The following is a 16,299-nucleotide window of genomic DNA, read 5'->3' on the forward strand; positions in this document are numbered from 1 at the left end:
ACATTTAATTTTCCCCACCACCACATTTCACCGTCCCACCCGACTACTTTTTCATGCCACTCGGCTGGAAAAAATTTCTGGAGAGAACACTGATATATACTATAAAAATATTCTGTCTGATATTCAAAGTGATTTAACTGGGCAAGATAGGTTCCTGCCTGGTTAAATTACCTGTTTGCCTAATTACAGATATTAACTAGAGTGCCAATGAATATCACCAGATTGACCCTGCACTTTCTGGTTAGTGTTAGGGCAGTCTGTAGGTGGAGCTTGTGCAGAGCCTAGGAAGAACCAGTACTTAACTGGTTACAGGCCATAATCAAGACTGCTAACCAGTTAAGATTCTAAAGTTAGGACAGCAAAATGGCAGAATTCCTATGAGCGTCTAAGCTGTTACCACTGTGGCTAGCGCTAAAAACTGCTCAGGACTGAAGGGGTAAGGTGGATGTGAGGATGAACATTACTCTGTGGTGGAATTCTGCACAAACATTCTGTTCTGCCCCTGCTCATGTCCCCTCCTCACCTACGTGGGTCTGGCCTCCCATCATGAGATCCAACATACCTACGGGCCTCCCAAAAAAGCAGCAATGGTGGCAGCCAGCTCCTTCCTTCTGCTGCATCACTTCCTGTAGATCAGTGTTCTTCAACCACCGGTCCACAGAAATTTCCTGCCGGTCCACAGGCGCAGGATGCACATAGGAGCCGCTGCCTGTAGCTTTGTGCACTGAGTCAGTAAAGAAGAGGGAGCCAGCCCGACATGTCCATCAGGCCCAAAACTGTGTTCTTCAACTGCCAGTCTGTGGTGCGATCGATGCGGCGTTATCTTCGGGCTGGCTCCCTCTTCTTTACTGACTCAGTGCACAAAGCTACAGGCAGCGGCTCCTATGTGCATCCTGCGCCTGAACCGGAAGCCTTCTCTCTGATGTCGCAACATCAGAGGGAAGGCTTGCAGTTGAGGCGCGGGACGTGCAAGGAACCGCTGCCTGCAGCTTTGTGCACTGCATCAGTGAGGAAGAGGGAGCTGGCCTGAAGATAACACCGGGGCAGAATAAAACAGCCAGGCAGGAGCAGGCCAGAAGGTAAGGCATAGCATGGAGGGAGGGAGACAATAAAGGTAGGGGGGAATGATTTTATTTTTGAATTTAGTGATTGAATTGTGTCAATTTTGAGAATTTACATCTGCTGTCCGATGAAATGCATTTGAGAATTTACATCTGCTGTCAGAAGAAATGCATTTGTTTCTTTTTCTCTGGGGTTGTACTGCATGCAGAGTTTTGCATCTTAGGGTTTGTTGGTACTTTTAGTTTTTGGTCCTGTATTTGCATAGGGGTTATCTGTATTCTGATAGGAGTGAATGTTGAGAAGCATACAGTTTACTTTGTGTAGTTTAATTTTGTGGTTAACCATTATGTATTGTTAATAAGATTATATTGTGTGTATATATGAAAAATGAACGGAAAAAATAGTGTTACAATTAGTACTATGGGGCGGGGTCTAGGGCAAGAGATTGGGTAGAGATGGGCGGGGTCTGGCACACAACTTAGCCCAGTGTTCTCCAACCGCCGGTCTGCGGAATGATGCCGGTCCACAAAATAATTTTTTTTATTTCTGCTGGTCCATAGGGGTAAAAAGGTTGAAGAGCACTGCTGTAGATGGATGTATTTATTTAGTTAGTTAGTTTTATTACCCATCCTTCAAAATATCATGTATCCTCCACAACAAATTGCATGAAAACTCAGCTACTCCCCTTATACAGATATTCTCAGTGACCTGATCCACATCCAGAAGAATCCTTACCAAAAATTAAACTGAACCTATCACCCATAAGGAACCTTCATTACAAGCAAATTTTCAACTCCATGCTAAACCTCTAACCTATCTGGGGGTAAAAACCTGGAACGATCTTCCAGAAACTATCAGAAAGGAGGCTAACTACTCCTTCTTCCGAAAAAAAACTTTGACAATTAATATCTGCCTTTTCTCCTTTCCTCCTACATGTCCCCTTCCCTCCCTATTTCCTCTTCAGTCGCCTAGTTTGTATAGGTTTGTGCGACTCAAATAGAAGATTAGATTAGATCTTCCCCAGGAGCACAGAATGGGTTACAAGATACATACACAAAACAAACACGCTAGAGGGAAGGCTCTGGCAGGGTCGGCCACGAGCAGCCTGGCACCATTGCTGCTGTTCTGGGAGGCCGGAGGTATGTTGGATCTCATGGAGTAAGGGTTCGGTCGTAGAGAGGCCAGACCCGTGCGTGGGTGGGGGAATGGATGCTAAATCACAATATGGGGGAGGGGGAAGGAGGGACTATGGATGCTAGCTCCATGGTGGGGGGCGGATGAAGAGGAGGGGACATGGATACTAAACCTGCAAGGAGAGGGGAGGGGACATGGATGATGGACAAGTTAGTAGAGGGGAAAGGGGATGAGAAGAAAGAGATGCTTGATCAGAGAGTGAGAGACATGCCAGACTATGAGGGCCAAGTAGGGGATTCAGGGTGCAAGTGAGAGAGGGGTGGGATTTAGAGGGAGACAGAACTGCAGGAGGTGTGAAAGAGGGAACCAAGGAGAAAAAGGCTGAAATCTGAGAGAGGAAATTCAGGCCTCAGGACTGGAGAATTCCTATGCAAACACGACAAATAAACTTAGCAACATTTTGCAGAATTTTGAAATTTCAAAATTTTTGTGAAAAATTCACCAGGAGTACAACATGCCTGAATGACAAGACATTTCTCAATAGGCAAAAGAGAATGCATTTGCAAATGCTCCCAACTTTGATACCCCTCACCAAAGAAAGCTGAAGGTTTTAAACACACCCTGGTCAGCCGTGATAAGGCCCCGCGTTGGAAGACTTTGGGCGGCTCTTCTTCAGATCATTAGAATCCAAAGTGGCCCCAAAAATTAGCAAAGACCACTGAACTAGGCCATCAGACATCACTCTCCCCATAAGCAAAATGGTCTAGTATCACCCCATCCTTGACAGATTCTGTTATCAGTTACTGTAAAATCGATTTTTGGGGGAGGGGGGAGAATTACTGGGAGCTCACGACATGGTTACATATGACCAAGAATTCGAAAGATGCAAACACATGTTCTCCCTCAGCTTAAGGCGGGTCAGCACAGCAGATGGCCGAGGACGCCTGGCCTGTGACAGCTCGCAGGCACCGGCCTGCAGGGAGGATCGGGGGGAACCCAGTGCCTCGGGCCGGAACTGTGGAGCCGCGGCGCGCGTTTCCGCCGGGGGGTGTGAGACTGCTCCGCAGCGCCGCCTGTCACGCGGCGGAGAGGAGGCTGCACGCGCTCTCTCTCGCGCCACTCTTCTCCGTCTCCCCTGCCCCCTCTGGGCAGCCGCGAGGACAGCCATGTCGCTATTGTCTGCGACACTACTGCCGCCGCTCCTCAGGGTCTACGCCGCCGGCGTCTGGGCGCTGCTCGCGCAACTCTTCAGCCGCCGTTTTGCTTTACCAGGTCAGAACCGTCATTCCCTGTCGCCGCCGTTGCGCTCACCCACAGGGGGAGGGGGGGGAGGTTAGGAGGAGCAGCAGGAGGAGGAGGATTAGGCCGCAATATCTCCTCCTATCGCGGGGCGGGGGTGCGCGCGCGGCTGGGAGGAGGAAAGAGCCTCTCCCGACAGGCGCTGAAAGTTTTCCCTGCGGAGGAGTCACCTGAGGAGAGCTGGTGGTGGCCGTGAGACGCGCCGAGCCGCTGCCCGCTTCATGGTTAGCCCGCTGCCAGGGGATGGGGGTGTCGCCCACTTTGTAGCTCAGTCGCCTAAGGACTGGAGATTACAATGGTGCGACCGCGGGATGCCAGCGCGACGTGCGATATGACCTTGGCTGGCCGCGATCCTGACAGCCCTCCGCCATGATTCCCCTCCCCCCTCGCCCCTCGTGACTCAGGACTGGGCCCCGTCGGCTGCCCGGCAGAGCTGTGGCGGCGCGAGCTCGCGATAGAGCCCCTATGTGGGGAGGGGGGCTGCGGAGGCGCGCACGCGCTGTTTTAAGGCGGAGCTACGCCGCGAGCCTGAGCGCGGGGTGGGGGCGCGCGCAAGTATGGCCGGGGTCCCTGGCTGCTGCGAGGGAGACCTGCTGTCTGTGTCAATGATTATAGTAAATGATTGTAGATTAGTATAATGTTAATAATAGTGGGGGTTTCTCCTCAGTAGTAAGTGTTCAAAGGTTGAGCTTTGTAAGAAGTATGTTCTCTTTATGCAACTTAAAAAAAATATATATTTTAAAGGATGACTTCATTCTCTTAGACTGCTACTTTAAAACGAACCCTTTAATCATTATGGGTTGAGTTTGGAAGCGGTTATAAAAATGATTCCTTTTATAATATTTTGTAACTTGATGCTTGTAAGTAAGGGCTCCTTTTACTAAGCTGCAATAGTATGCGCAGAATTTTAGCACGCGCTAAACCCACGCTATGCAGCTAGAACTAACCCCAGCTCAATGCTGGCATTAGCGTCTACGGCAATTCTGCGCTAAGCACGCTATGGCAGCTTAGTAAAAGGAGCCCTAGGTAATGGTGGGTGGCATAAGTCTATCAGAAGCCTAGTTCACACATTGCAATGCCATATTAACCATATGTTTCCAAAACTACGAGCTCCTTATGATGGTGAAAACACAATGTTTTATTGTCCTGGTTTTGAAAATGCTTTTGGTACTCCTTTAACCTAATAGGCCAGTGGTGTTTACAGTTGGAGATAGAGGATCAGTGGCTGGTAAATGGAGCTCCATGAAGTTAGAAATATCAAAAATTAAAACGTTAATTAAGAATAGGCACAGCTTGAAGATGATAGGGAGAAATTTCAGTAGTACTATTTTATTTATGGGTACAGAGGGTCATTTCTGCTACTACTTGTTATTTCTCTAGTGTGTGTGTAACTTTGTCAGATGGCACCTTCTACTAACCATTTGCTCAACAGATATTGTGACAAAACCTCTTAGTGTATCTAGCCTATTGTCAAGTGAAATATTTCTTTCTAGTATAATCAGAAAAAGTAAGTTGTTGTAAGTAAATTTTTTTTTCCTTTTAGGAGGCTTTAATTTCCTTGTAGAAATACAGGGCACTGTCCTTTCCAAATTAACCCTGTTCCTAGGTGGTGGGTTTGTTTTATTATATATATAAAAAAAAACCCTTTCTTCTTTTATAACGAGCAATTGATTTATCAAGGTTGTTACCTGTATTGTTCTGAACATATCTCTTTTTTTTTTTTCTGGAATCTTTACTTTTCTCCTTCCCAACTTCGATTCTTGGATTAAAACATTTGTCATACGTTTTCTTGGCTGGTTTTTCATCTTGTTTTATATAACAAAATGCTAGTTGAGTAATGAAGGCTTTATAGAAGTACTTTTGATATGAATATTGTTACTAATTTATTAAATTTAGTGATTTTCATTATGAAGATTCACCTGAGGCAGTGTATAGTAGGCACATTTATATTATAATAAGAGTGAACCATAAGAGAGACCTGAAAGTAGGCTAACTATACATATTAAAAACATGAATGAGCTGTCATATTACAGAAAAATAATACATGTAATATCAGCACAATACAAATGAAACATCTGGATAGACAATAGAGGAGATGTGCAAGATGGATAAGACAAAGGTATTGTATTAGTGTAGTTAGGTTGAAAGAAGATTGTATGTACAGTTGAAACAGGCATATAAATTGGTCTTAGAGTGTGCAAGACAAATTAGTCCTGATGCAGTGCGAGTGACAGTCAATAATCGCAATATTGTTAAAAGAGAAGAGTCAGGTTTTCACCTGCTTTTTGAAGGGGGAGGCAAAGACAGAGTGTGACCTTTCTAGTTCTTATCTGTGGGCTAGATGCATTAAAAGATTTTCCCTTTTTATGTTTTACTTGGAATGTTTGGAATGCATGGTTTTGTACTTTATCTTGAGGCTCTCTGTATGTCAAAGACTGGGAACTTTCACATCCCACTAAATCACAAAATAATAATTTTTTATAAAACATTTTGGGATCCAATTAATGTGTGTATATGTGTGTGCAGGTTTCCGAGGAAAATAGTTAACTTGTACTTCTTTAAGGACAAGGCTGGCATTTTGCCACCAGAAAATGAAAACCAAAGTTAATTTTAAGTAACCTCACTTTCCTCAACTTCAAAGAAAAGGCAGTGCGTGAAAAGTTGAAACAAGGTTAGATGAGACAAGACTAACAAAGCTCAATATTTCCACTATGCATTTTTACAGTACCAAATGTGGAATCACATTGAGTGACAAATATGATCCAGCGCTGTTGGCCCTTTTTGCTTATAAAGGAAAACAAAAAAAATCTTAAATACAGTTTTTCATGCAGCATGTACAGAAGCATATAGTAGAGAAGCTAAAAAGTTAAAGGGGGAAATAAGTGTCAATTTATATACTTCCAAAACAGCTTCAACAAATTACACTTTCATACAGATCTTGAAGTTGAACCTTGGATTTTTAAGTTCAGCAGTTTTATGATTTTTCCATGCATGGATGAGTACGTATGTCTACTCTCTTCTTGAAAACTTAAGGGGTCTTTTACTAAAGTGCAGCTTGTACTTACTGCACTTTAAAGGCAAAAATTAATAAGTGTAAGTGTAAAATCTTTGCAGTAAATGTGCCCAGTATCTGCTCACTGTTTACCATACAGGGCAGAGAGATACCACATAGGTCATCAGGCACCACATATAAAACAGTTCTGTCTCAGCTAAAATAGCCCCATTGTTGAGGAGGCAACCCCTCCTCAGTGGAAAGCCCTCTGATCCCCTCACACAGTGAAAGGTCCTCTGATTCCCCGTCCAAGATCCTGGCCCCTGAGAATAAATTCCTTCTGTCCCCCTGAGTTGACCACAAGAAGTAATGATAGCAATTTTGGATACAGGCACAGTGCTAGGCAGTAGCAGAGAAGTTAGCTGCCACCCAGCCACCAAGAAACTTCCAAGGAAACCCTCAGCTAGGTTCTGGGAGAATAGGGGAAGATTCAGGATCTGGGAGGTCAAGGCTTAATCTTGGGGAACAGGGCTTTCTCTCCAGGGCCTAGGATCTTAGATAGGGTGTTCAGAGGGTCTGCAATAGGAGGGGGTGGGGGTGGAGAAATCAGAGGACCTTTCACTGTATGTGTTAGGGGGGGGGGAAAGGGGCAATCAGCAAACCTTTTATGGAGGTTGGGGATGACTGGACATGGAAGGGAGAATCGGGAGTCCAGGGAATGCAGCTGCACTATCAGCAGTTGTGACAGCTAGTGTGCAATACTGAACTGTCCGTTAGTTGGGTCCAATGTCTGCACCTGTGCTCCATCCCTTATGTACCTGCTCAGCACATTAAGTAGTTAGCGTGCACTAGGGTTTGCTGCATTAAAGTTTTAAATGTGCATTAGAAGTTAGCATTGGTCCTTGCTAGCTGCTTAACACAGCTTAGTAAAAGGTCCCCCCTTAGTAATGGATTTGTCCCATTGCATAGTTATAGCAGGCATTCATAGTGAATAAGGATCTTAATTAAGTCTTAAATAGCTCTAATACTCTGTGCCAGTGAACAGTATTTAATAAAATAGCATTTGATATGTTTATTTTAGAACATAATTGCTTCCATAGACAGTATCCTTTGGTAACCCCCTGTTTTGAGGCACAATCCATAGAGTGTTAAAAGTAACAAAGGATTTTTTTCATTCAAAATTGCCATGAATAACAGAAACATAAACAAATCCAGGCGCTTGCCATCAAGAAAAATTGCAAACAAAATCAGTTGTTACTGAAGCTGAGAAAACATCAGTGCCAGACTATGTATCAGACAGGAGCATACTGCCAATAAAGGCTGTGCCCTGTCTTACACATGATTGCAAAAATTGTTGGATGTGGTCTTTTTGCCAGTAGGGTTCTGAATAATTGTTATTTTTTTCCCTCCTAATTAAACATAGATATTTTATTTCATTGTTTATTTGCAGTGAATATTTTGGGTTTCTCTTCATTTTGTGCCCTCTAGGATTGGTATGTTGTTCTGTGTAATCCCAAGGCTATATGTGTTTTTGAGAAAGTTCCATTCATACAGTTGCTAGGTTGGCCTTTAGTCTGTGAGGCTTAAGCAACAAAAACCTTTGATCCTGCAGTAGCTTTCACTAGCCCCTAAAATAACATTTTCTGCAAGGTAAAGTTTTTTTTTGTTGTTGTTGCAGATTAACTGCATTTCTTGTCAATGTGTTTGGCCTGTGATTCATTTTATTCAGGTCGTTTTGATTTCATTGACCGATTTATTCTGATTTTTTACCTTTTCTTTGAACTTGAGTTTCCATAAATAGAAATATTTGTGTCTTTCATGGCATTGTCCCAAAACTGCTTCATAGTGAAACTTATAAAGTCTGGTTTGTTTATTTATCCCCCCTCTTTTACAAAACCGCGATAGCGGTTTTTAGCACAGCCTGGCACGCCGAATACTCTGTGCTGCTCCCAACACTCATAGAGTTCCTATGAGTGTCAGGAGCAGTGCAGAGCATTCAGTGCACCGGCCTGCATTAAAAACTGCTATCGCAGTTTTGTAAAAGGGGGGTTAATGTATTTATCAGTTTTTAATCCTGTATTATCCAATTAATCTAAATGGGCAACAAAAAAAAAAAATACACACAATGCAATATAATCGTAAAATACCAAAGACAAAATAATATTGTTAAGTGAAGGAGTAGCCTTAGTGCAGTGGCCTGAGAACTAGGGGAATAGGTTTCAATTCTCATTGCAGCTCCTTGTGACTGGGCAAGTCACTTAACTCTTCAATGCCCCAGGTACAAAATAAATGCATGTATATATGTAAACCATTTTTATTTTAATCATAGCAAGATAGTATATTAAATCTCATCCCCTTTCCCTTTGTTAAAGAGGTGCAGCATCAAGATGAAACCTTAAGTGTGATTTGTTCTTTTAAAGCCAGTACAGTAGTATATACCAGAGTTTCTCAACTTCTTCAAGCCAAGTACCCCCTAAGTCTAACAAATATCAACTGGGTACCCCTGCCCAAGCTCTGCCTCTGACCCCACCCCCATAAAATAGTACTAATTGTAATGCAATTTCTTTATCCTTTTTTCATATACACATAATATAATCTTAAAATTTTTTTTAAAATCTAGAAATTTTAAAAAACACAAAGCACACTGTACACAGAGAAAATGTTAATTATCATTTATATTTGGGGTTATTTTTTTTTCAAAGAGGTCAAGGCAGATGACTTTAAAATATGCAATTTCACCTCCGTAACAACTATAGAAAAATAGACAAATATAGTGCACAATATAGACATCAGATATAAATTCTCAAAACTGACACATTTCAATCACTAAATTGAAAATGAAATCATTTTCCTACCTTTGTTGTCTGGTGATTTCATGAGTCTCTGGTTGCACTTCTTTCTGACTGTGCATCCAATATTTATTTCTGCCTCCTGCACACTTCCTCTCCTCCAGACCCCATTCCCTTCACCCAACCAGCATCTCTGTCCCTTCATGAGTCCAACTTTTCTTCCTCTCTTCTCCACCCCCCATTGGTAACATGTCTCTCACTCGCACACTGTCCTCTCATTCCCTCCCTTGCTGCAAAGGGAGTGATGAAAGAGAGGGAGTGCATCTTTCCCACTCCCTCTACTGCCACATCCAGCATTTCATTGTCTGGATCATGTGCAGCATTTTTCACCACTGTCTACTAGCCTCATACCCATTTCTCCTATCACCCCTCTCCAGCACAATGCCACACCTCTCCCTCCATCACTATATCCAACATTCCTCCCCCTTGTATCCCCTTCAATCTGTCTCTCTGTTCCCTCTCCACCATCATATCCAACATTTCTCCCTCTCATTTTCTATTCCCTATGCATCTCTACCTCGCTCCGCTCTCTCTCTATGCCCAGTTTTCCTCTTTCTTCCTTTCCCCATGTCCACCATTTCTTTCCCTCTCACTCACACACTCATGCCCAACAATTCTCCTTTTCTATTCCATCCCTCCTATGTCTCAAGTTAGTACCCCCTTCCTCCCTCCCTTCTGTGTCTCAAGTTCATGCCCCCCTTCCTTGACTTCTAGCTTTTGTCCCAAAATCATGTCCCAAAGCACTCCTTCATCCTTCCCCCCCTTTTCTCCCTTTGTCCCAGATCATGTCCCCTCTCTCTCTTTCTTGTTCACAGGCAGTGGTTCACACACTGCATGTGGCTGACCCACAAGCCTTCCCTCTGATGTCAGCTCTGACATTGGAGAGAAGGTTTCTGGGTCAGCTACATGCAGCGTGAAAGAGCCGCTGACGCGTCCTTTTAACAAGTGCCACATATTTTTATTGTATTATGACTTTGTGTTTGCAGTTGTTTGCAAATGTTTTTTGGCATGTACATCTGTATATGTATATAAAAGAAATTTCAAGGGTGATTGTATTAACCAAGGAGTTGAACTCTAACAGTGTTCACCAGTCAGCCCTAAATTGTGAGGCTGGGAAGTGTATGACCTCCGTACAGTACAGGAAAATGATCTCCTATAAGGTACCCACCCAGGTCATGACCCAAAAAGGTTTCATGACCTCTATGCAGTGATGTAGAAGGGGGGGGTCCACTCCGGGCATGATGTTGGTGGGGATGCCGACACCTCACCTCTTTAAATTTTCACCAGCATGAGCAGCTACTCTGGCCTGCTGCTTGTGCCAGCCTCGCTTCCTCTGAAATCACTTCCGGGTTGCAGGACCAGGAGGGAAAGCCAACGCTGGTGCAAGTAACAGGCTGAAGAAGCAGCTCGCGCTGGCAAAGATTAAAAAAGGTATGGGGGTGGGAAGAGAGGTGTAAATGTGGCTTGAGGGGTATTGGTGGAGAGGAAGGCGTGGAAGGGGGCAGCACCGCCCCAGGCGCCTCCTACCTTCGCTATTCCACTGCTCATTTGGGTCCTGACTCAGTTTGGGAAGCTCTACTCTTTAGAAACCCAGCTTTGCTGTCAGATTTTGGCAAGAGCCAAAAGGATTTGGGATATTACTGTAGAGCATTATGATGCCTTCTAATCTTTAAGATGAGTTCAGCAGGTAAGACTTTGACAGCTACAAGTATGCAGCTCAGAAAACATGAGTGAGTGGTGTTAAACCTGGAATAGTCAGATTGGTTTGCAATAAGCAGGCACTCAAAATTTTCTAGAAAGGTTTGTACTGGTCATAGTTCTTAGGTATCAAAGGTATAGGAGAAAGTTTTCATTTTATTTAGTTTTTTTAGGGCCTTGGCTGATGCTGCTTCTCATGGTAGGCAGTTGCCCCAGTATTATGTGCTTCTTTAGACTTGGTCTAGGGACACTTATTCTTATACCCACCCCAGTGACTGCTCTTCAGTGTCTTGCTCTGGCCTCTGTCATTGCTGCTGTTTCTTATCTGTGCAGATCCTCTTTCCACTGGTTCTGCCTTCTCTGTTTGGCAGAAAGCACCAAATTCTATATTTTAGTTACCCAGGTGACCTAGTACCTGGGATTTTCTAGCCCTGGCCACCTAAGTCTTAGGTTTTCCTATGGGGTGTTCACACTAGAGCATCCCGATTCAACTTGATTCAATCCGGGAAAAAATTGGCCTCATCGATTAGTGCATACCCATAAGGGGGTGCTCCGAGGGTTGGCATCATTATGATCTGGGAACTTTACAGTGGCAACCTTCACAACACGCTGCTCTTGCCAGCGTCGGCCCTTCCTCTCTGCCGGATCCTGCCTTTGTGGAACCAAGAAGTAAGCGGGACCCGGCAGAGAGGAAGGCCTGACGTTGGCAAGAGCAACGAGTTGGGAAGGCTGTGCTGCTGATGGTGTGTGTGTTTGGGTGGGGGGGGGGAGAAAGGGAATAGATGGAGGGGGAAGGGAGGAGGAGGAGACAATAGGCTCTATGAGAGATTCACCTTTTCTCTAGTAACTGGCAGAGATCTGCTGACTGTGACATCATTGGATAAACTCAAGCAACAGTACAGGATAAAATGTCCTACCAAAGAATTATCAGAACTATTGACAGAACTACAATCAAGCTCAGGACAGGGGAAGCCTGTCCTCAGCAATTATTGCCTTAGTATTAAGAATGCAGTATCAGGGAAATAGAAAAGTCAGTTTTGACACTAGGTGATGTCATGCTTCAATATGGCCCCATGATAGTGTATAGACCATACAGCCAATAGAAATGATGCATGTGACAAACCAATGGAAATTGAGTATGTAATCTGTAACTAGATGGCACCCTAGGCTACTGAACTAAAGTATATAAGTGGCATGCCGGCTGCCATAGCCCGGAGAGGCGGGGGGAGGAGAGAGGGAGAACAGATCCATAAACAGAAGCTGGACACTTTGTATGTATGTTATCCTTTTAGCCCAATGTGCTGTACTTTGTTGTTTCATGTGAGCTGCCTTTTGTTTATTGCTAATAAACCTAAGTTATAACAGCAATTGGATTGTTGCGACGTCAGTTTATGAAAAGATCTGCGGCCTGTCTTTTCATTTGGTAACCCCGACGTTCCTATCTGTTCATCTGATGACCCCTAACCGTGAGCACTAAGAAACAGTCGATTTTTGTTTTTTTTTAAATTTCAGTAGATGCTGGTATGCTGGTCTGAGTTAGGATTTGTGTCCATGGATTCTGTTTTGTTTTGATACTGTTATCGCTCAGCTCAGGGGTACTGTTCTCTTTTGTGGTTTTCAGAAAATAGTGCTGCTTCTAGAAAATAATTGTTTTGTGTATTCTCACTGTTGGTACCGTGTGAATACAGTCACGTGCACATCTTTCCCTGATAACAAAGCTCTAAACTAATCTGTCACTGTTAATTGTTAATATACATTTCTGTCAGCATGCATCTTAGTGAACATATTCTGCCAGTATATGGGAACTGATGCCTGACCTCCTTTTTCTCCTTAACCTATATTTTCCTCCTGAAACTTCATATCTTTTCAATAGAAGAGTGACGAGAATGATTAAAGCAAAAGATGAAAAGTAGAAAAAATTTTTTTTGTTACTTTATGTAGCTGTAGCTTTATTGATACTTTATTTCCATTTTCTATTTAAAAACATTTAGGGCTTCTTTTATCAAGCCGCGCTAGCGGGGTTAGCGTGTCTGACATTTCATCACGCGCTAACCCCTGTGGCCGGCTAAAAAACGAACACTTGCTCAATGCAGGCAATGCAGGCTAGTGCGGCAGGCGGTTTAATGTGCGGTATTACGCGCGTTAAACCCTATCGCGGCTTGATAAAAGGACCCCTTAATATATTTGTTAGACTTAATTTTAATACATTTTTTATTAACCATGTCAAGACAGGATACCATAACAGCAGTATACTGTACTGACCTGAAGAATGAGGTTTTGGCCTCTGCAAGCTAATTTAAAAATGGATTAGTCCAATAAAATTGTATTTTCTTATTTTCCATTTTTGTTTTATTTCTATTTTGTTAATATTTTGCACAGTATTAGGGGACATGTGTTACTCTTTCTGTGGTGTTACATTGTATGCAGAGTCTGGCTTCTTGGCTGTTTAGTTTAACTTTTGTCTACATATTTCTATCTTTAGTTTGTGATTACTTATTCCATACTGGGCGAGGGTATATCTGTGTTCTGTGTGTATGAAAAGGACATGGTTTTCTTTTTGCATTGGTTGTGCAGAATCAATCTGTATTAATCTGACTTGTTTAATTTTACAATAAAAACTTAAAAAGCTGTGTCATTGAAAAATTGATTCAATATCCAATTGAATCAAAAAAATTTTCCCTGAATTGGGCAGCTCTAGTGTGAATGGAGAAATCTCCAGGTTATGCTGGGAGACAGAGGAGTGAGCTTTCCTAATTCTGTTCCCAACTCAACAAAATAAGCCTCAATTGTGAATATCCTATGATTTTTTTGCAAGGTGAGAAAGAGAGTACATTTTCAGGTTCAAGAATGTTTTAAGTTAGTGTAAAAAGTATCCTGTGTTCCCTCCATGGTCCTTTGAGCAGGCCCTTCAGAAGGTGGCAAGATCCATTCATGTATCGTTATCTGGTACATGGACCTGGTTTGATTGTTGCCAGGGTCCCTAATTTTTCTTCCAAGAGGGCCCAGGCTTCTATTTGCTGGTGCCGATGCCCATGTAAGATCTGGATCCCTTTAGACTTATGGTTTGGCCCTTGAAAGGTGGTCTTCCCCTTTTCTTCTAAATTGAGTGGTCTTGTTTCTTGCATTCTTGAGACAAATTGGATTCCACCCAAACTCTTCGGGAGCTGGATGTCTGAGGCATCATGATTTACTAGAGTAAGGTCTTGTCAGACTAACGGTGGACCAAACTGCTGGATTTAGGGGGCACACTCAATGTAGTATACTTAAATTTCAGTAAAGCCTTTGATATGATTCCACATAGAAAATGGATAAACAAACTGAGTGTTCTTGGTCTTGACTAAAATCAGTAACTGGGTTAGAAACTGGTTAAGTGGAAGAATAGAAGGTGGTGGTAAATGGAATTCATTCTGAGTAAAGGATGCTACCGGTTCTTTTTAACATCTTTGTGAATGATATTGCAGGTGATATAAAACTTTGTAATAGGGTTGACATCCCTAATGATGTGAATAGTATGAGGAGGGATCTAGCTAAGCTAGAAGAAAGTTCCATAAATTGACAACTAAGATTTAATGCTAAAAAAATGCAGGATCATGCACTTGGTATTGCTTCCTTGAGTTTCTGTAGTCCATTTAGGAGGAGAAGTACTTCTGTGTTTAAAAGAAGAGTGAAACTTGGGGATCCTCATTTCTGACAATCTTAAGATGGCCAAATAGGTTTTGGGGGGGGGCACATCCAAAGCCAGAAAGATGGTTGGGTATATAGGAAGAGGAATGGCCAGTAGGAAAAGGAGGTGATAATCCTCACTAGAGATTAAGGCACTCTTTTAGAGTACTGGGTACAATTCTGGAGACTGCATCTTCAAAAGATATAACCAGGATGGAGTTGGTCCAGAGGGCGGCTATTAATTTCAAGAAGCCACACTTTGCATGTAGTACAACATCTATATAGATATATACGGTAAATAAAGGAATTAGAGTCAAAGTGGAGATACCATAAAGGAGTCAGTCGATGTTGAATGTTTTATGTACTGATTCCACAGCTCTGCGGAGTAGTTTATAGTTTATTTATATCTCGCTTTATACAAAGCGGGTCATAACAAATACATACATAATAATAAAAACAATAATACCCATACAATGAAGTAGTCACAAACAGTAAGGAAAAACATATAAGCGACCAGTGTTCAAATATACAACAGGGGATTCAATTCCCATACTTCATCTTACAAAATAAGTACCTTTTTAGTAATCTTAAAATTATTCAGGTTTTCTTGTTGTTGTATATACAGTGGGATCTCATTCCATTCTTGGGGGTCTATATAGGAAAACATACTTGCCCAAGACACTTTCAGCCTTAATTTCTTAACCGTTGGGATATGTAGATTAGCACAACCTACGGAGTGCAGCTTCAGAAGCGAAACATGTGTCCTGCAAACACACCAAAAATTCCTTTCTAAAGTAGTTTTGAAATTCTACCTCAATTAATTCATTGTTTTGCCTGTTTCCTTCCAAAGCCACATTCCTATCCTGGAGAAGCAGCCCTTCACACCTTGGACTTTAAGTGTACTCTGGCATATTCCTCCCCTTCACCTTTGAGTCTCAAAATGCCACTTTTGTACTTCTTCCTATCATTAATATATCTAAAAAATGTCTCGTCTCCCTGAAAATTCTTCGAAAGAACACAATTCCAGCTCATAGTACAATCCCTAATCCTAGGTCTACTAGACTATTGCAACATCCTCTATCTCCCCTGCCCTGCAACAATGACTAAACAATTACAAACAATTCAAAATACAGCTCTGAGACTCGTCTACTCATTGAGGAAACACAACCACATTACAGAGGCATACCTCAACTTGCACTGGCTTCCAATTCAGGAAAGCACACTATTTAAATTCTACTGTATACTATTTAAAACTATAAATGGAAACAGCCCAACCTCCCTGAACAACCGCCTCATCCAAACTATCTCAACCAGACATAGAAAAACTCACACTCCATTCACTCACCCCCCAATCAAAGAAGTTAAATGGAAAAAACTATACGATGGCCTCCTAGCCACTCAAGCAGTAAAACTAGATAACCAAATCTCCAATCTACTGATAACAACCCCAGACTACAAGATGTTCAGAAAAGAAAAAAAACCATACTCTTCAAGAAAACCCTGAAAAAGTCTTAACACCACGAATATATTCCTTCTTCCCATCTTCCTCCCAACTCACCGATACTACTTGATCTACTCTTTATCTTTAGTAGAAATGACCAG

General features: G+C 42.6%; 1 protein-coding gene across 14 annotated transcripts in view; it reads left to right on the top strand.

Annotated features, from left to right (window-relative positions):
* Window positions 1–3,056: 3,056 nt before the first annotated feature.
* ZBED1 (zinc finger BED-type containing 1) overlaps window positions 3,057–16,299 on the top strand; it is a 404,682-nt gene continuing 391,439 nt past the window's right edge. For 2 of the 14 annotated variants that reach the window (XM_033947474.1, XM_033947476.1), the window contains exon 1: window positions 3,132–3,468. Coding sequence is in view for 2 of the 14 variants with exons in the window: in XM_033947481.1 (XP_033803372.1) it covers window positions 3,090–3,468 (379 nt within the window). In the remaining 12 variants the exon portion in view is untranslated. Of the gene's footprint in view, window positions 3,469–3,582; window positions 3,720–3,986; window positions 4,196–16,299 lie in introns of those variants that run through there. The other 12 variants (XM_033947468.1, XM_033947480.1, XM_033947481.1 and 9 more) reach the window with 11 other exon arrangements.

Source organism: Geotrypetes seraphini, chromosome 6 (assembly GCF_902459505.1).
Source record: "Geotrypetes seraphini chromosome 6, aGeoSer1.1, whole genome shotgun sequence".
NCBI lineage: Eukaryota > Metazoa > Chordata > Amphibia > Gymnophiona > Dermophiidae > Geotrypetes > Geotrypetes seraphini.